This window comes from Brassica napus, chromosome A3 (assembly GCF_020379485.1).
Source record: "Brassica napus cultivar Da-Ae chromosome A3, Da-Ae, whole genome shotgun sequence".
Lineage (NCBI taxonomy): Eukaryota > Viridiplantae > Streptophyta > Magnoliopsida > Brassicales > Brassicaceae > Brassica > Brassica napus.
Genome location: NC_063436.1, coordinates 2,545,527 through 2,566,455, shown reverse-complemented (window position 1 = coordinate 2,566,455; position 20,929 = coordinate 2,545,527). Strand labels below are relative to the sequence as shown.

General features: G+C 37.6%; 5 protein-coding genes, 1 long non-coding RNA gene, 1 other non-coding gene and 1 pseudogene across 9 annotated transcripts; 3 read left to right on the top strand and 5 right to left on the bottom strand.

The window, feature by feature from the left end:
* The first annotated feature begins 131 nt into the window (after nucleotides 1-131).
* LOC111214312 lies at nucleotides 132-1,466 on the top strand (annotated as a pseudogene).
* An 804-nt stretch (nucleotides 1,467-2,270) lies between these two features.
* Nucleotides 2,271-4,342, bottom strand: LOC111216033 (protein LAZY 1-like). The gene is made up of 5 exons (XM_022720313.2): nucleotides 4,181-4,342; nucleotides 4,039-4,108; nucleotides 3,008-3,726; nucleotides 2,659-2,884; nucleotides 2,271-2,562 (listed from the first exon to the last, which is right to left on the bottom strand). The coding sequence occupies exons 1-5, from the start codon at nucleotides 4,184-4,186 to the stop codon at nucleotides 2,543-2,545; spliced, it is 1,041 nt and encodes a 346-aa protein (XP_022576034.1). The 5' UTR covers nucleotides 4,187-4,342; the 3' UTR covers nucleotides 2,271-2,542.
* Nucleotides 4,343-4,587: 245 nt separating this feature from the next.
* LOC125593481 lies at nucleotides 4,588-6,443 on the top strand. Its single transcript, XR_007329392.1, has 3 exons — nucleotides 4,588-5,130; nucleotides 5,872-5,944; nucleotides 6,027-6,443. It is a non-coding gene; the product is annotated as an uncharacterized LOC125593481 (long non-coding RNA).
* A 382-nt stretch (nucleotides 6,444-6,825) lies between these two features.
* LOC106443091 (glutaredoxin-C8-like) lies at nucleotides 6,826-7,767 on the bottom strand. Its single transcript, XM_013884693.3, has one exon. The coding sequence runs from the start codon at nucleotides 7,526-7,528 to the stop codon at nucleotides 7,040-7,042; it is 489 nt and encodes a 162-aa protein (XP_013740147.3). The 5' UTR covers nucleotides 7,529-7,767; the 3' UTR covers nucleotides 6,826-7,039.
* Nucleotides 7,768-9,133: 1,366 nt separating this feature from the next.
* On the bottom strand, nucleotides 9,134-14,934 carry LOC106430889 (aspartokinase 2, chloroplastic). 3 transcript variants are annotated; one of them, XM_048770110.1, is made up of 14 exons: nucleotides 14,684-14,934; nucleotides 13,716-14,164; nucleotides 13,551-13,633; nucleotides 13,430-13,470; nucleotides 13,192-13,346; nucleotides 12,955-13,104; nucleotides 12,776-12,871; nucleotides 12,591-12,707; nucleotides 12,400-12,519; nucleotides 12,227-12,319; nucleotides 12,023-12,145; nucleotides 11,834-11,950; nucleotides 11,688-11,750; nucleotides 9,134-9,343 (listed from the first exon to the last, which is right to left on the bottom strand). In XM_048770110.1, the coding sequence occupies exons 2-14, from the start codon at nucleotides 14,082-14,084 to the stop codon at nucleotides 9,152-9,154; spliced, it is 1,719 nt and encodes a 572-aa protein (XP_048626067.1). In that variant the 5' UTR covers nucleotides 14,085-14,164; nucleotides 14,684-14,934; the 3' UTR covers nucleotides 9,134-9,151. The 3 variants fall into 3 exon arrangements, with proteins under 3 accessions (XP_048626067.1, XP_048626069.1, XP_013727143.2); XM_048770112.1 differs by having other exon boundaries at nucleotides 13,716-14,170; nucleotides 14,684-14,917; XM_013871689.3 differs by lacking the exon at nucleotides 9,134-9,343 and adding an exon at nucleotides 11,387-11,608.
* A 1,175-nt stretch (nucleotides 14,935-16,109) lies between these two features.
* On the top strand, nucleotides 16,110-18,341 carry LOC111215621 (mitochondrial phosphate carrier protein 3, mitochondrial). The gene is made up of 6 exons (XM_022719440.2): nucleotides 16,110-16,555; nucleotides 16,880-17,241; nucleotides 17,324-17,367; nucleotides 17,466-17,680; nucleotides 17,778-17,902; nucleotides 17,992-18,341. The coding sequence occupies exons 1-6, from the start codon at nucleotides 16,223-16,225 to the stop codon at nucleotides 18,050-18,052; spliced, it is 1,140 nt and encodes a 379-aa protein (XP_022575161.2). The 5' UTR covers nucleotides 16,110-16,222; the 3' UTR covers nucleotides 18,053-18,341.
* Nucleotides 18,342-18,533: 192 nt separating this feature from the next.
* Nucleotides 18,534-18,606, bottom strand: TRNAK-CUU. Its single transcript has one exon. It is a non-coding gene; the product is annotated as a tRNA-Lys (tRNA).
* Nucleotides 18,607-18,945: 339 nt separating this feature from the next.
* On the bottom strand, nucleotides 18,946-20,700 carry LOC106430909 (translocon-associated protein subunit beta-like). The gene is made up of 6 exons (XM_013871707.3): nucleotides 20,424-20,700; nucleotides 19,950-20,048; nucleotides 19,771-19,879; nucleotides 19,481-19,552; nucleotides 19,342-19,347; nucleotides 18,946-19,258 (listed from the first exon to the last, which is right to left on the bottom strand). The coding sequence occupies exons 1-6, from the start codon at nucleotides 20,603-20,605 to the stop codon at nucleotides 19,133-19,135; spliced, it is 594 nt and encodes a 197-aa protein (XP_013727161.2). The 5' UTR covers nucleotides 20,606-20,700; the 3' UTR covers nucleotides 18,946-19,132.
* Nucleotides 20,701-20,929: the final 229 nt, after the last annotated feature.

Below are 20,929 nucleotides of genomic sequence, written 5' to 3'. Positions count from 1 at the left end.
ATATCGAGAGAAGAACGAGGACAAGAAGTAAGTTGCTTTTTTTTTTTTTTTTTTTCCTTTGACCTAATTTGTTCGGACAAGAAGGAAGGAATATATAGTGACAAGTTTTTTTTAGGGTTAAATAGATTTGAAGAAGAAGATGATGATGATGTCGGATCTTCCAAGGGATATGGAGGAAGAGGTGCTGTGTCGAACTCCGTTGTCTGGGACTTGTCCGATCTACTTGCAAAAGGTGGAACATGTTGTCCAGATGTTATCACTTATTTGCAAACAAGCACCTTACTCATCTAGCAGCAAAGAACAAGGACCACCCTCTTGTGGTTATGATGATGAATCATAGGGTTGAGTTGATGAGATTGGATCTTTCCAACGAAGACAAAGTTGTTGTTGTAAATCCTGAAGCTAAACTTATTGGCCTAGATCAAATCGATGTGCGTGAAATCTTTCATTGCGACGGTTTATTGTTATGCATTCCCGAAGAAGACCACTATAGGCTATTGGTTTGGAATCCCTATTGGGGGCGGGGGCAACCCAGGTGGATCGAGCACACACATAATCACGACTTACTGGACACGCATCTCTCTGGTCGTTTGGACAGGTACACGTATGGTCTCGGATACAACAATTGTAGTTCCCAGTACAAAATCCTGAGATTTATTGATTATCCCCCAAATTTCGTTGAGTTCAAAATCTACGACTTCAACTCTGATTCGTGGAGGATTCTTGATCTCCCTCCTCGTCCAGACAACTGGAATATAAAACTTGATGAACGCGGCCTATCTTTGAAGGGAAATACCTACTGGTTTGCATCAGAAGCTTTGAATTTTGATGCCATTTGTTTCTTAGTCTGTTTTGATTTCACAACAGAGACATTCTCCCTGCCTTTGCCTCTCCCCTTTGAGGCTTTCCCTGACGATACTTTGAGCCTATCATCATCATCATCATCATCATCATCATCTCCGCAGCAGCTTGTGGTTTTATTCCAGTCCGGGGATACATTGGAGATGGAGATCTGGATTTCCAATACGATCGAGAAGCCGAACGCCCTGTCCTGGAACATCAAGGTTTTCTTATCGGCGAATATCCCCGAGTGGTTTTTTCGGAAATCTGTGAGTTTCTTCATTGACCAGGAGAAGAAAGTCGCGGTGGTTTTTGATAAAAACGCCCATAATGGTACCTCCATTCGTGAAATAGCTTACATCTTTTTTGGAGGAGGAGTGGATGATGATGGATCATCCTTGAAACAACAAGTTGTTAAAGAATCTAAATACCCATTTTGTTATTCACATGTTTGCTATTATGTTCCAAGCTTAGTGCAACTCAACTAGTCCCCCTATTATTATTATTATTTATCTCTGTTTGTTTCCCAAGTTTGACTATTAAGTTATTGCTTTAGAGTGCCTGCCTCTCTTTGTCCAATGTTTTGATCATTCTAAGGAATAATAAGATCAGAGTTTGTGGTGAAAGCAGTGAGTTCTTGCCGTCGGTATATGATCTCTGCTTACTAGGGGGAAACCGCCTCGTGCTGTTGCTAGTCGAGTTATCCAGTTGCTCTCAGTCTTGCAGTGGATATACTCAACAAGAAAGTCAATGAGTCTGTATATGATCAACATAACTTTGATAGATGTTGCGTTAAACCATCCGTTAGGCAACTACAGTAGTATTTAACTTGGTTTTGGGTTTTTAGATTCTTGTTAAAAAAAAAAAGAGTTTCAATTATATTATGTTTTTGGGCAATGTTGTATGCAGTTTGAATATCATTTTCAGAATGATGTTTCTAGGGAAATTGATTTGAGGGAAATTGTTACTTCCTTAGATTACATTTGGTTACATTTTTTTATCGTAATACGAGTATATTTTCTTCTATCACATCACGAGGACCTTTGAGGCCCGCAGTACTTGTTCCATGTGTAACAGAAGAAGACAAAAGTCATCTTGAACAATGTTCCGAAAGCTCCATGTCAGGTTAATTTCATAAATCTCTCGTGGACCTTTTCATATAATTGAGATCCTATGTGTGTTCATTATCATAAAAGAGGTAGTAGATGTATCTCAAGTGGTTCGGGAACTGCTTCCTGTTTTGCCTGGAATCTCCTGTGCATAGATTCCAGGAGATTCTCCATTTACACATATACTTATTGTGATAATTATAACAAGTCTATACTACTAAAAAGATAAACATTTTGTAATCATATAATTACACATATGCTAGTTTTGAAGTTCTTTGATCGAATTTGTATCCAAGTTTTCCGACTAGAGATACTTAACGATAAATTCAAACGATACTGTAGTTTTTATTTATGAAATTAAAATCATATAGCTGGATTTGAAGCAAATGGTTACAAGATTGTTTTCTCTTCATTTAAGTACTCCAAACGATGGATATGAGATATCTTGCTGCTTTTTAAATTATTACATAGAGGGGGCGTAATGAAACATTCCCGCTAAGTCTTGACCACATTTTTACTATACCACACATGCATGAAATGACACAATACACTCACACTTCTTAATTTGCGTTTTTTTTCTTCTGATCCCTTTTCTACAGCTCCAACACGAAGTCTGCAAAAGCAGTTATGGATTATTATTATTACCTGGTTCGACCACAATCAGAAAACTAGTGGCCTAACATGCCAATGGATCAGATGGTGAACTTACAGTCTTCGTCTGTTTTGATCCAGTGTTCTCCGTTTTTAGCTGAATCGGAACTTCCTAGCTCATACTGGATCCATGGTTTACTTCCCTCGTTACAGGTGCTCACCTTCTCAGACATTAATCCAGTAGAATTCGCTTGGCTGTTTTTTGGATCTGTCATGCTGCTGTGTATTTCGCTTTCCATGATGGAGTCTTCTGGATATACTTTTCTCTGAAAAACTTGTGCCATCTGCACTCACAATATATGTTTGTTAGAAGCAAGCTTTTCATCATAGCAAATTATACAACTGTACTATAATCATGCAGGCGTTTTTGATAATGGGGTTCTGAAAAAGCTGAGCAGAGACCACACCTTTTGGAACTTCTTCTTTGTGGAAGCCACTTCAGTTTTACCACTGCCAGGACTCTTGGAGGATGGGTGTAACTTCTTCAATACCTTCTTCACAAGATGCTTTGCAGATTTGTGAGTTGTACTGGTTTGCTTCTTTTTCTCCCCATATTTGTTTTCTGAATGTTTATCTTGCATTTCTGCTGCCTGAAACAGCTCTCCAAGTGATGCCCGTTCCTTCTTCCCTGCAACCTTTGTTTCAGATAATTCGATTAGAGAACCAAAAAGATACTCTTGGAGTGGGAACTTCATTGGCTGATTATCTTCTTCAGCATCTAGTCCCTCAGCAGCCTCAATGGTGGATGCAATGGTGTTAGTGTCGCTGTTCCTTCCTGATGGCTGGTTGTTTCCTTCTTTAGCTTCAGCCTCAAGGAACTTCTCCAATTCATCGCTAATGAGCTTCAGATCATTCTCTGTTACTTCTGCATTATCTGCCGCCGGGTCCCCAAATGTCGGTGTTGCTGGTTCATCCAGATATGTTTCTCCACCAAGGGTTCCAATGGCAAGAAACCCATCAAAAAAATCACTGTTTCTCTCATCCTTGGGTCCTGGGAAGGAGTTTTCCTGGAACCTGTTGAGCTGCTTGGTTATTCCAGTACTGTATCTGGGGCCAGCACATGCTGCCGGGTAAACATCGTTGCTATCAAGGGATGGATGAGATGAAAGGGAGAAACGGCTGTTACCTGAAAGAAATGTTTATTCAGAAAGTATGAACAAACAGCCACTGATGGCTCAAGGTTGGAAGAAAAATATGCATTTGAGTTTGTTGCAACAGGCAGGTGGAGGCATGGCATTTACATACAGCCAAGACAAACTTAAGCTTTTTATCATGTCAGCAGTTTAATTTTCTACCAATGGAGTTGAAGTAGTGAGACAATTACTACACCTAAAGTGCTTGCTAAGTCCTATTGCCATTCTTCTAGAATACACGCCCTAACTATTTTTGTTCCCACATATTTGACAGGAAAAGAAGCATATAGAGTAAGAGAAGTTACCAGTTGTAGCATCTTTGAATTGCTCTTTGCTATTCTCCGGGAACTTATGATGATGAATCCAGCCCCAAAACTGCCAGAAAATTAAGCATTGGTAAGTATTGGCTACAAAGTTAGTTGATATATTTGTAAATATAGAACGTACCTTCATTTTCTCGTTACCACACAATACTAATGGAAAAAGTGACTTTATAGAGAACCTTCAAAGCCCTTAATATAGCAGTGAACTAGTTGCTAACAGTATCTCTAAACTTTTAGGTTGATGACAGTGGAAGACCAACACGAAGAAAGCTACAAAACTTTGGTTGGCCATTCTCTTTCAAGTTCACATCAAGAACAAGTTGGAGGGCCATTACAGACATAAACCTACTGTTGTGGTTACATGACACGTACATTTATTGGCGTAGCTATCCGTAGTTACAATCATCAATCATTTCAGGTATTGCTATTTGATCTTGATTTTAGTTTCTAAATATCATAAAACTTTATGGATTTTATGTGGCGTTCCTGGTATCACAATTTGAGCTTCATTTGAGTTTCTGTATCATAAAACGTTGTAGATTTTATCCGGCGTTCATGAGCCATTGATAGTAAATTAACTAGTCATTTTACATTCGATATACATAAATAGTGGATGCAAAATGAATATTGCCATTGCATTGTGTTGTGTAGCCAAGACATTTTTTTCCTGCAACTTTTGATAATCCAACAATCTCATTTACGCTAGAAGGGAACATGTATTCTGTCTGCGGTAGTTATAGAAGAACTGTAAACTCTGTTTTTACATTGGTGCTGCTTTCCATAGATAGATTAATTGATTTTTATCTGAAAGAATAATTAATGCTGGCTCCTTGGTCATTTATAGAGTGATTGACAATGCATTATGTTCAAATAATTTCCAATGAAAAGAGTACTGTTTCGTTTTGCCTTTGTTGACTTGGCTGTCTCTGACAAGAAGAAAAGGCAGATGGATGATGACCAGAAAAGTAAAGAGAGTGCTTTCTCCAGGAAGCATATGGAAAGCTCCGTGACAAAACAACAACGACTGCTTTCGTACTAGTTGATTCAGACAAGTGAAGCTGTCAACGACATCAGGTACTATAGTTTCGCTTTCATGTCTTGAAGCATTATGATATCACAACTAAATTTAATTAATGGGTTTATTCTCCTTAATTAAATTATCATATGCCCGTTTCCTTAGCCGGAGAAGCAAATTACTGTGGTAGATCAAGTAGGAACTGGCTAGAAACTAGACTGTGAACTTAGGCGTATGTGTGAAACTCCATAGACAAGACAATGCAGATTGGATTAGATTAGATCATAATTGATTTGATTAGATTAGCGGGGAACAAAGACAAATAGACAATGATGAGGAAAAATATAAATGGGAAAGCAAAGGTGGTTAATTAGGATGAAAAGAGGAAGGAAGAATCTGGGGGTGAAACAAAGGAACAAGGGACAAAGAAACAAACAGAAGTAGTTAGTATTGGGTATGGGACCAAGAGGGAAGCAGTGCACTTTTGTTCCAGATTAAAGCAAACATACAAATGCTAAGTTTTGCAATCTAGAGTCACTTCCATTGCTCCCACACGCATTATCTTATGTTATATTTCTTAGAATGTGATCTACTTGTGTCAAATTCACGTGGACATTTTTCTTTGTCAATGTCCTTTCATGTTCCTCAATCATATATCTTCTTTTGGTCTATCTCCAACGTTTTCACTTTTCTTATTATATCACAAGGTATTATTCCCAGGTAGATGATATCTATTATTTAGAAATTAAAGGGACTTATTGTGAAGCAATTACAGATGTTTTAACCTGTTATTGGGCCAGATGATGAGGATCAAAATGGGATGGGCCAGAATGAGTTTTGAATGTTAATCAAGGGACTGGCTGATTCAAAATGGTGAGGTAGCAATTAAGTCTTCTAATGTGTTTATTTTATTGTCTCAAGTCAAGTTTCTGGCTGATTCTTTGGGTGTGTGTAGGCCATTTTGGTGAGGCGTCGCAACTGCTGTGCGGACGATAACATTCAGAACACACAGGTGCAGATGTAATGTTGCTGAGACGCATGGCTGATGTGAAACAAGTTGAGATTGGTACCAGACAAATGAAATGGATAAAGGAGGTATCACCATCTCTTGTTCTCACCATTTCTTCTGACCTGTCGACGTCTTTATGTTCATCATCTGGTCCTGATTCTATCTTTCCGTTTATTCATGCACTTGAGCTAGCCCACAACTACACCATAGATTCCCCAAATTGTATTTCCCTTTATTCTGTGTAGATCCTATTCCCCTATGATGTAATCGAGTTCTATGGGTGGGATGTATACGTTACAACTCGTTTCTTGTCTACGTACGAATTATTCTAATGAATAGAATATATTTTTTCATAATGAGCCCTTTAATGTGTTACTGATCTGAAAGGTAAAAATAACGCTTTCTGGATAAGGTGATCTTCTAATTCTCTAGTTTGAAAAAAAGAGCTTGTCTAGTTCTCTAACAACGATTTGATCTGTTCATAATAATTGTCAAATAAAAGAAGAAAAAGTGAAGCTATTGGACCAGCATGTACGGGCTATATAGAGCTCATCTCTGATGCAATGGTCGGGTCAAAATCAGAGACTATTGCTGGTGGGTATCCACGTCATCTGAAGTGGGGACCCCTGAGGCAATTATTTTTCCCCACAGTTAACAGTTATAGCGGTTAAGATCTTATGTCATGAAAATAACCTTGCTCTTGTCTTAATTTGACCACAAATTTTGCTATTTTTAACAGTCAAACTTGTAAAACGTGAGATAAGCTATCTTAATTTATATATTATAGTGTGATTAAGATGGACAAGGAGCTATGCTTAATACAAACGCACTTCACCCCTCACTGTCTCTAATTCGACACTATGATTAACCTAATCTTTTTTTTTGTTCTTGAAACCAAGAAAGTAAAGAAACAAGAACACGAAAAGAGAAAAAAAAAACGTAGAAGGTGGACTTTGGGATTAGAGCCAAAGAGCACCAGCATCTTTGAGAAGAGGGACGAGGGAGCCGTTGATATGAGAAGCCATCACTCTCTCCATTGACCCCACCATCTTCCCACCGATGAATACCACTGGAAGTCCCCCCGGAGAAGTGGAAGCGCCGCTGGAACAGCCGAGGAGACGAAGGAGAGCTCGGTGGATATCGACGCCGTAAGGGTGGAGGTCCAGCTCGTGGACGGCGGGGCTGACTCCCATTCCGCGGAAGAGACCCTTGACGGCGTGGCACATGCAGCAAGTGCTCACGCTGAATATAACCACCGCACTTTCTGCAGCCATGGACTCTATCCTAACGAGACTGTCCGACGGAAACACTCCCATGTTGTTCACCTTGTTGTAGGAAGACAACGAGCTACGGGTTTCGGTTCTGTATTGCATTTTGTGTTTCTGAGTTAGAGAGATAGAGAATGTGTGTGAGTAGGTTGGAATGGAGAGAGAACAAGAGCCATGCATGCTATTTATAGAGGGTGAGTTATCTTTTATTTAATTTAAATGCCAAATGATAACAAAGTAATTGATTTGATAGCCGTGGTTGTTAGCTTTCGGGATATTGTAATATTTTTAATGTTTACATAATGTTTTTCAAATTTTGCTTTGCAGTGTAAAAGTCGAATATTTCTTTTATATAATTTTCAGTTAAATAGAAAGAATAAAGGAATTTGTAAGAGATATATATCCTTCTTGTCACGCCGAATTAGAACTTTGATGCTGCCAACATTATATGGGCAAGCCGTAACGTTGAGATGAGGTCGAATGTTTAGATATGGCCGGTGGTTATCCATTATATTCCATTTTTGCTTTATGCTCAAATCCTCTAATCAACCTCTATAAACAACCTATACATATAATATCATTATCAAACGATCATAAGGGAGGAGGAATATTTTGTTTGGAATGTAATCCAATTAGAGCATTGATCCCACTAACATAGCTAGGCATATATATACACACACATGAGTTGGAACTTGGAATATGTAATCAGAATAGAATTTCGTATAATCATTTATCTTAGACCAATGGGGATATAATAAAATTGGCAATTTGTATTAAAAAGGAAATAAAGGAGTCATCAATATGCTTGGAATAAGTTGTTTAAAAAGAAGTCACTATTCATTGTGATATAGTTCCAACCAGTGTTTACTTGCTACCATCAGAATGTAGAGTGTTCTTGATGTATGGAAATTTACAAATTGGCATGGCATGCGTTCATGCTAGCATCTCTATATTTATAAATGATAAATTTAAAGTAGTAAGTTCCTTTGGAGAAAAACTGTATAGCTCATATTGTTTTAGATCGCAAATGTTTGATAAGTTTACGAAAAGCCTGAAAAAGGTAGAGAGTTTGACAAAGTTGGTCGTCACATGCAACTTTAGCTTCCATGCATGCGTCTGCCTTTTCTTATCTGCGAATTCGCCTTCTTGTTTCTCATGTTTGACCAACCACTCCTCCCAAAAAAGAAAAAGGTCAAATTAGAATATTATTGTTGTCAGCACAAACAACTTGTTTTGAAACTCATAGGTACTAATCTACAATAAAATAATAAAAATCCTAAAAAAATATTCATATTCTCCATCACCTGATCACATTTCTGATTATATTTTAATGAATAAAAAGCATGCTTATTAGGACATAACACAGTTTAAAGTGTGTCCGAAGAGTTATATGTCCCTTCATCGGTTTTAGATTTGGTGAATAAACTAAAGCTGAGATAATTTAGGACTAAATCTTTAGCTCAAGGTAGCACTTAAAAGCAATCTCGTGGGATTACGGTTGTCGGGCAACATTATTTATTTTAAATAAAAATAAAATGAACGTCGTTACAGAAGCCTTACGTAACACATGTCATCAGATGTGTATTTTCTGTTGACCAGCTGGTCGGCCGATTAGACGATTATAACCCTGGATGAAACAAGAGGTGTATATGCTTTTGAGGAAGGGTATTTTCGGAACTTTTTTCTATCATTCAAAGCCTGCACCTTCTTGAATATCCCCACTTTTCCATATCCCTTGCTCTTTTCCTTCTGTTTACCGTTTTTTTTTTTTTTCTGTTTACCGTTATATTTGTTGAAAGACATTTATTGATTATAGAGTTTGAAACACATTATAACCGTAACACAATAACAACTAGAACAAGGGGAATGTGAAATAGTTCCAAGTCTTAGTAGACACAGTCTTATTAGCTCTGTGTCTTGCATTAAGAAGGCGGAGTGAAGAGCCCTCACACATTGCTCTGCCTCTTCATCATCCACTATCAATGAAATGTTCACCAGGAAAAACACATTTCACACTCATTATCAAACCATAACACCACTAATATTCATCGGTATTTATATACACATGTAGCAGTAGAGTTTCAACCTTAGATGCACCCTGTGAGATCATACATATTCACTCCATTGCTTCTAATTACTTTAAAAACCTGTTTTGTTCATTCATTCTAATGTAGCGAATATTTTTTTTTTTGGGTCAAATGTAGCGAATACTTTATAGGATAGAACTAGAAATCCGGTGACTATGAGAATATCCGAAAAATGCGATAACACAACGATTTTATTTAGTCTAAAAATACCTAAGAATCAATACCTTCATAAATTCGTTGAGATCATCAATGATATACTACACTAAAACACTCAAGGGTTTAGAGTTAAGGATTTAGGGTTTTAGTGTTTAGTGTTTTTGATTTAGAGTTTAAGAATTATCCAAGGGTTTAGAGATTATGATTTAGAGTTTAGGGATCATGATTTAGTGTTTAATGTTTTGCTGACGACGTTAAAAATATTTTTTTTCTGTAACTACTCTTTTTTTTTCCTTTTTTTTTATAAACATAATATAACTTGACAATATTTTATTTCATTTTCTAAAAGATATCGAATTTTAAATAATAAAATTTTATTGGTTGGTGAACCTAGTTGAACCCAAGAATAACTCTTGATTTTTTGCTATGAGAATGATGTAGTTATACTTAAGTCTTTCTCCAATTTTTTTCTATGTGAGACAAAGTTACAAATTCTCATTAACTCTTTAGCCAAAAGTCGCAAGATATTTTAAACAATTTTTACACAATTTGACTTAGAAAAAAAATCTCAATTTGTAGCTTCGACGCTACGACGTGATGTTTAATTGGTAGTTTTAAGGGATTTTCTTTATTTACAATGAATTGTGAGTTCTTTTGTTGAAATTATTAATACACTAAAGCATTTTTAGATTTTCTCTTTTTTAAGATGGGATAGTTAGTACCATAATCGTAATGACCCACAGTGATTTTCAAAGAAAATCTTGCAGAAGCCAGCAACTTGTTCATCTCATTCCTCTGATCGGCCTATAATGATGCTGAACACGATCATCTACTGAAGTGAATCGGAGTCCCCTTCGTAGGTTGGGAACATGATTTTTCCAGGGTGGTGGAGCTGGAGATTCACGATTTATACGGTGAACTGGAACTTTGGGTCGCTTTCAGAACTCGATCTCTCTCCGAAGCAAAGCTGGTAGCTTGGTGGACTCATGACGTCATGTCCCAAAGTAATGCATGTAGTTCTTGGATAAGACATTGTATCACAACTGATGGTAAAGGCCCTTTTCTCCGTCTGATGCGAGTTTATGCTTTGGCAAACATGTTTCTTTGCAGCTGTGTGGTGAGTTTGGTTGAGTGTCGTATGGAGGGTTGACTATACGATGTTCCTAGTTCGCCGATATGGTTATAGCAGGTTGCATGCATGGCTGAGGGCGCCACTACAATATTATGGCAATATTTATAAATAAAATATAACTAAATTTAATGATGTACCATTAAATAAATTTATTAAAACCAAAATTAAATTAAATTAAATTAATTGTCAAGAGAAATAGCAAAAACAAAATAACGTACGTTTATTTATCATTTTAATTTTTTAGTTTTTGAACAAAAAATTCTAAAATTTTAAGAAATTCTAATTTTTATTGGTACTTAAAATTTAATATAAATAAACTCTATGGGAAATATATTTTATAATTATGTGGACAGAATATTTAAAGCTTTTTGTCTTCACAAAAAAATATTTAAAGCTTTAGATTTATCTCATATATTATATAGTCAATATTTATGATTTATCTAAAATAATATTTTAAAATATTAAAATATTATTCAAAAATACTTATTTAGTGGACTAATGTAAAACCAATGTAAAAAAGAAGAGTATCCTAAAAATTGCCAAAGATATTTGATTGAATGCATGTTTAGAATCTGAAATTCACTGAAAGTTAGTCTGTAGAATTCTGATACGTAGGGTTTAGTACTTCATCATTTGTTCTTTTTATTTTTGTTGACCGTTATGTTTGTTGAAAGACATTTATTGATTATAGAGTTTGACACAAATCTTATGTAACTGTATCACAACAACAACAGCTAGAATAATAAGAATGTGACGTAGTTCCAAGTCTTAGTAAACACATTCGTAGCTGTGTTTGCATTAAGAAGAGGTCTCAAAGAAGGCGGAGTGGAGAGCCCTCACACACTGCTCTGCCTCTTCATCATTCACTATCAATGAAATGTTTACCTGTAAAAAAAAAACACATTTCACACATTATCAAACCATAACAAACACTATATACACATGTAGCAGTAGAGTTTCCAACCTTAGATGCACCCTGTGAGATCATCTGCACATTCACTCCATTGCTTCTAAGTACTTTAAAAACCTGTTATGTCCATTCATTCCATCCCCATTAGCTTAAAATAAACTTCATAATCGAAAGAAAACCACAAAGGCTAGATCACTTACCTTCTCTAATATGAGTGATGATTTTTGAACATTTCCTATGAGAGAGATGATTGATCTGCGCTGAAGCAGCTTCACAACAGCAATCTTCTCTAACTCCTCCACCACATGATCCAGCTCCTGTTTCACACACCAAATCATTTTACAGATATTACAATGACCCTCACAAAAAAAGTATCAGCGTAGACTTACGTTTGCCCGCTGAACTAACTCTCTACCCCAGAGTTTTGCTGGATCCAATGTCAGAGATATACTAACTTCACTTGTTGCCACAACATCCACTGATATGCCTAAATCTTCAAATGTGGTAAACACCTGCACACAGAGACAATATGTATGATTCTAGTGTGACACTAATCAAAGTTGAATAAGAATATCGTTATCTAGGTAGGTTACCTTGGCGAGGAAACCGTATTGGCCGAGCATACGAGTGCTTGCTATGTCCAACATGGTCACATTACGTTTCAGAACAATGCTTGTCAGCACGGCCTACGAGAAGGAGTGAGAAGAAGAGGTGATTGATAGTTTTTGATATAATTGAGTTTAAAAATTGCCATTGTTTCACAAACCTTACTCATGTCTCTGGATCTGGTGATGACAGTTCCTGGAGCATTGGGGTTGTACGAGTTCTTAACCCTCACGGGAATGTCACCGTCTCTTGCAGGCCTCATGGACAGTGGATGCAACACCTGCAATGAAGGAGAAATCTGCTCAGCCATTCAGACAGAAAAAGATCTCATCAGCAATATAGATAATCTACCTGAGCACCAAAGTAAGCAAGCTCAGCTGCCTCATCGAACGTTAAGTAAGGAACAGACTGAGCTCCAGAGTATATGTTGGGATCACAAGTCAAAACTCCATCCACATCTTTCCACACCTACACCAGATTAATATTTGATCATCAAGATTCGATCTGTATGATGCAATCTTGGCTTAAACATATACCTGAATCTCTCTCAGTCCTAACGCTTTACCAATCGTTGTGGCTGTCAAATCGCTACCACCCCTACCCAACGTCGTTATAGCACAAGACCTCCATCCCTGTTGATACAACTCATAAGCAAAAAGCCTTGCAAAAGTCACACAATAACATGAAGTGGAACAGTAAGAAAAATTATAAAAACCTTTCCGAGGAAGCCAGTAACTACAGGGACTGCTTTATCCTTGCTCCAGTTATTAAGCAGCGTTTTGGAGACTGCAGGGTACGTTGCTTCAAGTATATCAGCGTTTGTGAAATCGTCTGTGGTTATAAACCCAATCTCAAATGCATCATACTGCCAACAACAACAAGAAAACAACTCATCAAGTAATGACACTTTAATATGTTTGACAAACAAGGAAACTATATAAAGCAAACATACTTGACGAGCTTTATGGCCAATCTTGTTGAGGTACGCAGAGAAAAGCCTAGTGGACATGCACTCTCCGAACGAAACCAAGTAGTCTCTTGTACGTAAGGTTAACTCTTTCATCATCGATATGCCTTTCAGTAGCTGGTGTAGCCCTTCTAGGTGCTCTGCAATGGATTAACCATGAAAGTGGATTCAGAGACAAAGGTCAATAATGTAAGCATTGAGAAACAAGAAGCAAGACACTTACGTGCAATAACCGTTGTTTCCACTCCAAGCTCATGAGCAGTTCTGAACACACAGAGAGTTTTGTTTTTTGTGAGCACTAAGTAACAATTACAAGAACATGACAAACATTGTTTTTATACTACCTTAAATGGAGTTCCTTAATAAAGCTCAGTTCTTCAATACTTTCTACATTTGTGACACCACAAGTCACAGCCTTCTCTCCAGCCTAATGAAACCCAAAAATCCAAAGAAAATAATTAAATATACCAATAGGAAGTAGAAAAGATTAAGAATGTTTTTTTTGGTACCTTCAAAAGCTTATTAGTAGTCTTCCCCATAGCTGATAACACAATAACAGGCCTCTCATCAGGAAAGCTGAGTATAAGATTAGCAACTTCTTTCATCCTCACTGCTGACTCCACCGATGAGCCTCCGAACTTCATCACACACGTCAGCTCTTTGCCGGTTCCGCTTAAACTCCTCGTCTCAGTCTCTTTTCTCTCGATCAAATCGACTCTTGCAGCTTCACAACTAACTCTCAAAGCTATGTTCCTACAAGAATGCTCTACGGTTCTAAAGATCGCGCTACTCGAGGTCTTCGTGCCAAACTCAAGCCTCTTTGAACTTAAAGCAAGCCCTGGAGTTTGAACTCCGTACAACTGCAGTGACGCCGTCATTAAGTCAATACTGAAGCTTGCTTAAACTCAGTGTTGTGATCTCGACGAATGGTACAGCTGTGACTGTTCAATGAGGGAGCCTGCAACAACAAAAAGTAATAGAATAAGAAGTAAAAGATCATGTCTTTCTTTCTTATGGGTATCTAAATATCATAATCATTTAACAATTAGGTAGAATGATTATGAAAATTTTAACTCTTTCTTTAACCAATTAGTATACAATGTAAGTTGACTAGGAGAGACACATGACGACTACTTCTCAAATCAAATCAAACCAAACAACCAATTATACAAGCGATCATAATAAGTAACATTATAAGACATATAACACTTTTGTTCAAAAAAAAAAAAAGAGGAACACTTTTGTACAGAGTTCTTTTGTAAGGACTCAAACCCAATTAGATCTGTTCTGATCAAGAATCTGATGAAGCATGCAAACAAGAAAATGTGTTTCTTCATCACCCAAATGCAAAAAAAAAGAAAAGAAGGATGAATCATTTGACGAATTGAAAAGAAAATAGCAAATGGTGACTGTAACAAAGATCAGAACAGAGAGAAGAGCATGCATCCGAAGGAAGACGATGAATGTAGACAAGCACCTTAGCTCGATCTCTTCGGACACAGCTGTATCGACCGGTCGGATTCGCCGGCCTGGCTCCAAACGATATATTGATGCCTATGTGTGTTTAAGAAGTGAAAACGGCGCTTAAGACAGTAATTAAGAGGACGTGGAGACACAACACTGTTGTGTGTGTTGCCCTTCTCAAAATTGCACGGTCCAGATTCAATCTCTGATTCGAGATACCCTTTCAGCCTCGGGTAAGCCACTAACATTGTTTTTGAATGTGTTATTTAGTGAAACAATGACGACATGTTACTTCTTCTCGTGCACTTATTTTAGATATGAGAATAGTCTCGATAGTGACACAACGTGAGAAAGACTTGGCCCGCTCAATTCCAATAATCACAAAGACGATAATGCAATGATCGATAAATGTTAAAAGGATATTTGATAACAGAAGTGTAATGCGACAAAGGAAACGGGTTTCATCAGTTTATTTAAAAGATTTAGGGTAGAGTGGTGTTCGGGTATTTATTCGGGTTCGGTTTGCGTCTATTTAAGTTTTGGATTTTCGAGGTTAAAGATTTTAGTTTCATGATTTTGGTATTTATAAATTTTCATTCGGAATTGATTCAAATCATTGCAAGTTCAGTTCAGATTCATATAATCGGCTTAAATTATTTTTAAAAATTTTAAATTCATATGTATTTAAAATTTCTCACAATCTAAAAATAAAATAATGTATTACATGTAAAATTAAATAATTTATGCAAAAATATCTAAACTTAATATATAATATTGGTTTAGTTTGAATATATGGACTGAAAATTAATAGATATTTTAAGTATTTTTGATGTTTTAAAATTATTTAGTTATTTTGATTATTTGTATATATTTTTAAGTATTTAGATAACTTTAAATATATTAGATATTTTACATAGTAAATCTAAAAATAATTAATATATTTAAATATATAAATCTGATTCAAATACATTTGGATACTTGAAATATTTGGATTCGGATCAGGTTCATTTCAAGTTCTTTGGATGCCAAAATTTTAAATCGATTTAAGCAATTTTAGTTCGAGTTGGATACTACCCTTTGAGATTGGATTCGATTCGGTTATTTTTTTTCCCAAACCTAATCTTGGGTTTTAGAAGTTTATTTTCCAACAAAATAAATTAAAAATAAATAAAAATGAAAATTTCCGTTATATTATGGGTCAACGGGGTTCACTGCCCCTTTGAAAAGCCCATGGGCCATAATAGAAATCTAAATTAAATAAATAAAGTTGGAAATCTTCGTTATGCAGCCTTTTTAAATGAGTCAACGGGTTTACACCCCTTAAAAAGCCCATGGGGCCATAATAAAACTATCACGATGGCATTTCCGTGATTATTTCTAACTATATGCCTTGTCTCATCCGAATCAAATTGCCCAATAAAGCGCTGAGATCCTCTCGTCAATAATCTCATTGGTGTTCTCATTAGGCCAGCGTGAAGAGATCGCAGATCGGACATCGCCACCGCATCTCATTTCCTACGCAACCTTTTTTTCTCCGTTAACCGCCGCAGCGATGGAGTCTCGCAAGCATTCTCTGATCCCGAGCTTCCTCTATTCCTCCTCCTCATCGCCGAGATCCCTCCTCCTCGACCAGGTCCTCAACTCCAACTCCAACGCTGCATTCGCGTCCTCCAATCTCGAGAAATCGCCTTCTCCTGCTCCGGCGAAGACGGCGACGATGGTGTCTCGGAAGAATTTCTTGATCGCGTCTCCCACGGAGCCAGGGAAGGGGATCGAGATGTACTCGCCTGCCTTCTACGCCGCGTGTACCTTCGGTGGGATTCTCAGCTGTGGTCTCACTCACATGACCGTTACTCCTCTCGATCTCGTCAAGTGCAATATGCAGGTATCTTTCTACGTAATCGTTTCCTCCGATCTACGTCCCTATGTTGTTTAGGTGTTGAGATCTACGTTTTAGCCTTCTTTCTTGGTTGAATAGATCGGTGATTGGTATGTTTAGCCTTCTTGATATCTGCTATACGTATATTCGTTCATCGAGTTCTAAACTTGAATAGACGCCATTCTTGTGCTGCTTGATGTGCGTGATTATGCGTAATTTAGATCACTTGGGATCTGGTTGATTTAGCGTTTTTCTTTTACAGAGTTTGTTGCTTGACGTTGTATTTGTGGATTGATTCAGTTAACACTGATATGTTCATTGGCATCTTAGATTGATCCAACGAAGTACAAGAGCATCTCCTCTGGTTTTGGGATCTTGATGAAGGAGCAAGGAGTTAAAGGATTTTTCCGTGGTTGGGTTCCTACTTTGTTGGGTTACAGTGCTCAGGGTGCCTGCAAGTTCGGATTCTACGAGTTCTTTAAGAAGTACTACTCTGACCTTGCTGGACCTGAGTACACTGCCAAGTACAAGACGCTCATCTACCTTGCTGGTTCTGCCTCTGCTGAGGTTATTGCCGATATTGCTCTTTGCCCTTTTGAAGCTGTTAAGGTTAGGGTTCAGACACAGCCTGGGTTTGCGAGGGGAATGTCTGATGGGTTTCCCAAGTTTGTTAGGTCTGAAGGATACGGAGGGTGAGTGTTTGGGCACCAACAACGTTCTCTCCCTTGTTACAGCTAAAGCTATTTGTGTCTGATTTTCTTGTTTTTTGTGCAGCTTGTACAAGGGTCTTGGTCCACTTTGGGGACGTCAGATTCCTTGTAAGTTTCTGTTGAACTACTATATATATCTTTCTTTAAGCATTACATGATTCTTTAAAAGCAACAGAGTGTTGATTGATATCTTGCTAATGTGACAGATACCATGATGAAGTTTGCTTCTTTTGAGACCATTGTTGAGATGATCTACAAGTACGCGATCCCCAACCCAAAACACGAGTGCAGCAAAGGTCTGCAACTTGGTGTGAGTTTCGCTGGAGGTTACGTTGCTGGAGTGTTTTGTGCAATCGTCTCTCACCCTGCTGATAACCTAGTTTCGTTCCTCAACAATGCTAAGGGAGCAACCGTTGGAGATGTGAGTTACAATGTTTAACACAATTGCGAGAAACTATTGATTTTATGTTGCTATAAGATCAACATTGAAGTTTTGATGTAATGAAATGTTGTTGCAGGCGGTGAAGAAGATAGGGCTCTTGGGACTGTTCACAAGAGGACTTCCTCTAAGGATTGTGATGATAGGGACATTGACTGGAGCGCAATGGGGTTTGTACGATGCCTTTAAAGTTTTCGTTGGCCTGTAAGATCCTCTCTCTCTCAGTCTCACCTCACTTCCTTTCATTCCCTTTCTCAAAAATGCTAACTCTCAATTCTTTTGATTTGTTTCAGTCCAACCACCGGTGGTGTTGCTCCAGCGCCTGCCATCGTTGCTGCTGAAGCCAAAGCCTAAAGACTAAATGATGATGAAAAGGCTTAGGATTTTTTTTTGACAAAATAAAGAGAAACGTTTGCAGTGAGGAAGACTGAGCTCATCCTCCCGGTTCCAACTTTATTATTTTTTCTTTTTTGAATTTTATGTTTCTGAATTCAGGATAGTGCTCTCTCTTTCACACACTCTTTTCGGGTTTTTGGGATTGTAATCATAAAAAGATGAGAGGGACACATTGGAAGATAGGGAGAGTGAGCACTCCCACTTACTACTTTTGGTTATATTTCATTTAAAAATCTCTTGTTTCATTTTTGTTGGTCTCCACCATCTACAATCTTACTATTACTTGTCCAGAGTCACTAATTTGCTTTGTTTCTTCTTATATAAGCATCAAATTATCTTGTGGATTCTGCATACACCGTAATAACTGAATGAATGATTATGCTTAATCTAGAAAGACAAATAGTTTACTAATTAACAAAAAACTGAAAAAAGCTAATGTCACCCACCGTGGGGCTCGAACCCACGACCACAAGGGTAAGAGCCTTGCGCTCTACCAACTGAGCTAGACGGGCTTTGATGTTCTTATGTTTAGTAAGTTCACTTGCAGTACTAAATTTATGTTTTTTGACAGCGCAAATGGATGCCGACAAGTCTACATATCATATGATTAAAAGCTATCGGATTGACGAACCTATTGGTTTAAATGAAATTGGAAGAGGTCAGAGAAGGTCAGGCTCGAATCATCACCCATAAGGAGCTTGCACGCACACGAGCTCGCTCTTTCTATTTTACACATAGAACCTCTTATCTAAACTTTGATCAGAAAACCATAACAAACAAAAAAAAAAAAGAGAACTTCATGACTATGCAGAAGAGAGTGCAGACTAAGCCATATGAAGCAGGAGACAGAATGAAAGTAAAAGAAAGACCTTCATGACTATGCTCTTATCACGCAAAACCAAAATAACTCTTTAAGATAGTCCTCTAAAACACCAAAATTAAAGTATATTCTCTAATTCGTACAAGTTCTGAAACTGTGCTTAACTGCTAAACACAACAAAGCACCACGCAAACCTTTCTCACCATAGTTTCACTAATTTAGCGTTTCTTCTTGCTGCTCCCTTTTGCTGCATTGGACTTCGATGAAGGTGTTGCTACCAAGTGTACGAACAAAACCACCATGGAGATCACTGAAACAAGTGATCCGTATTTTGCCAGTACCCTCTGCAACAGTTGAAACACAGAAAGATTATAAACGGTTATATTCAATGATTTCACTGGGAGGGGAGAATTTCACATCAAGTTACCTTTGCCTGAGATTATTACAGCAGCACCAAGAGAAGCATCAAGTACACAACACAAGACAACAATGAAATTTAATAATGAGATGGGGAAAATACGTTTAGGATATGATTGAAAGAACAACCCTTAAGAAATCAGATTTACCAGAGCAAGCAGGTCTGTTGGAGGCACGTCTTCGAGGATGTCTAGAGGTAGTAATGGAGTTGAGTACGCTTGCTACAAACAAAAAACATAGCACATGATGACATCAATACGCAGATTTTACGTAACAATAGTCACTATAAGGCTTAAGTATTTCTTATTAGAAAATTAAGTCGAGGGTTTATAAACTCATGAAGCTTTGTTGCTTTGTTACCAGTTCGGGGTGTATTATGTATGTCTCTAACGATACTAAAAAAAAAAAATCACTAAAGGGGCGGTTATAAAAGGCAAACCTGTAGAGCTGCCTTTGTGGGGATGCGGAAAGTAACGAGAGCAGGAGCACCATGGAAGCGTCCTTTAACCTTGGCCTCTAATTCGAAAGAATGAGACAGAATACCTCCTCTGCGTACAAATATCAGATCAGTGACCAAAGCAAGCAGCTAGAAAACACTTTAAAGGAAGAAGAACTCACGCATCAAGTCTCTCCCATGTTCTTGAAGTGTTTCCATTAACAACTTCAAAAGTTTTCTTATCCCAGGTATTATCAGTCAGAGTCACATCATACGCCGCCCTGAGAGAAAACACCAAAACTATCTCACACTTTTAGCCGAAATTCATTTAAAATACGAAACTCAAAGGATCAAATCAAATGGCGTTTCGTTTACTAATCCATACGATAGATCTAACGATAGCTGAAGTACAACGTCGTGATTCTACAGTAGCTAATCTCTTCATGCAATTAGACGATCATGAACTACACTAGATCGGAAATGCAAGCATATATGAATCAGATCAAATGGCGTTTCGTTTACAAGCTACCAATACAGAATCGCACGTCACTCATCCACACGATAGATCTAACGATAGCTCAAGTAAAACGTCATGATTCCACATCAGCTAATCTCTTCATACAAATAAAAGATTAGCGGAGAGGAAGAGATCTTACGCAGATCCTTGATTGTAGATATCGAAGGAAACGAGGACGCGCTCGGCGCCAGATTTGAGCCTGTTGAGAGTAGCTTTCTTGTGAACCACCATGAACGGCATTTCCGAGGTCGCGAACGAAGCGGAGACGAGCATGAAAACCGCAACGGCGGAGATCAGAAGCTTAGCTAAGGGGATCGCCATGGTGTTTGATCCTTCGAAGAAGATGCAGATGCGAAAACAGATCTGTGATTATTGATTGATTTCTCTCCGCTCGTGAACACTCCGACGACGACGATATTACCACACTCGGAAACGAAAAAAAAGTCAACGATGGGCCCAATTTGTGTCTCGCCTGATAATGGGCTTTTTAACCAAGGCCCGTTCTAACTAATTGATTAATTTCATTGGGAAATAAACTCTATAAATTAATACTACATCCGTACATTAATAAAAAAAATTCGGAGTTGACAAAAGAAATTTCGATTCCGAATTATATTTTAATTAACTAATAAAAATATTATGTTT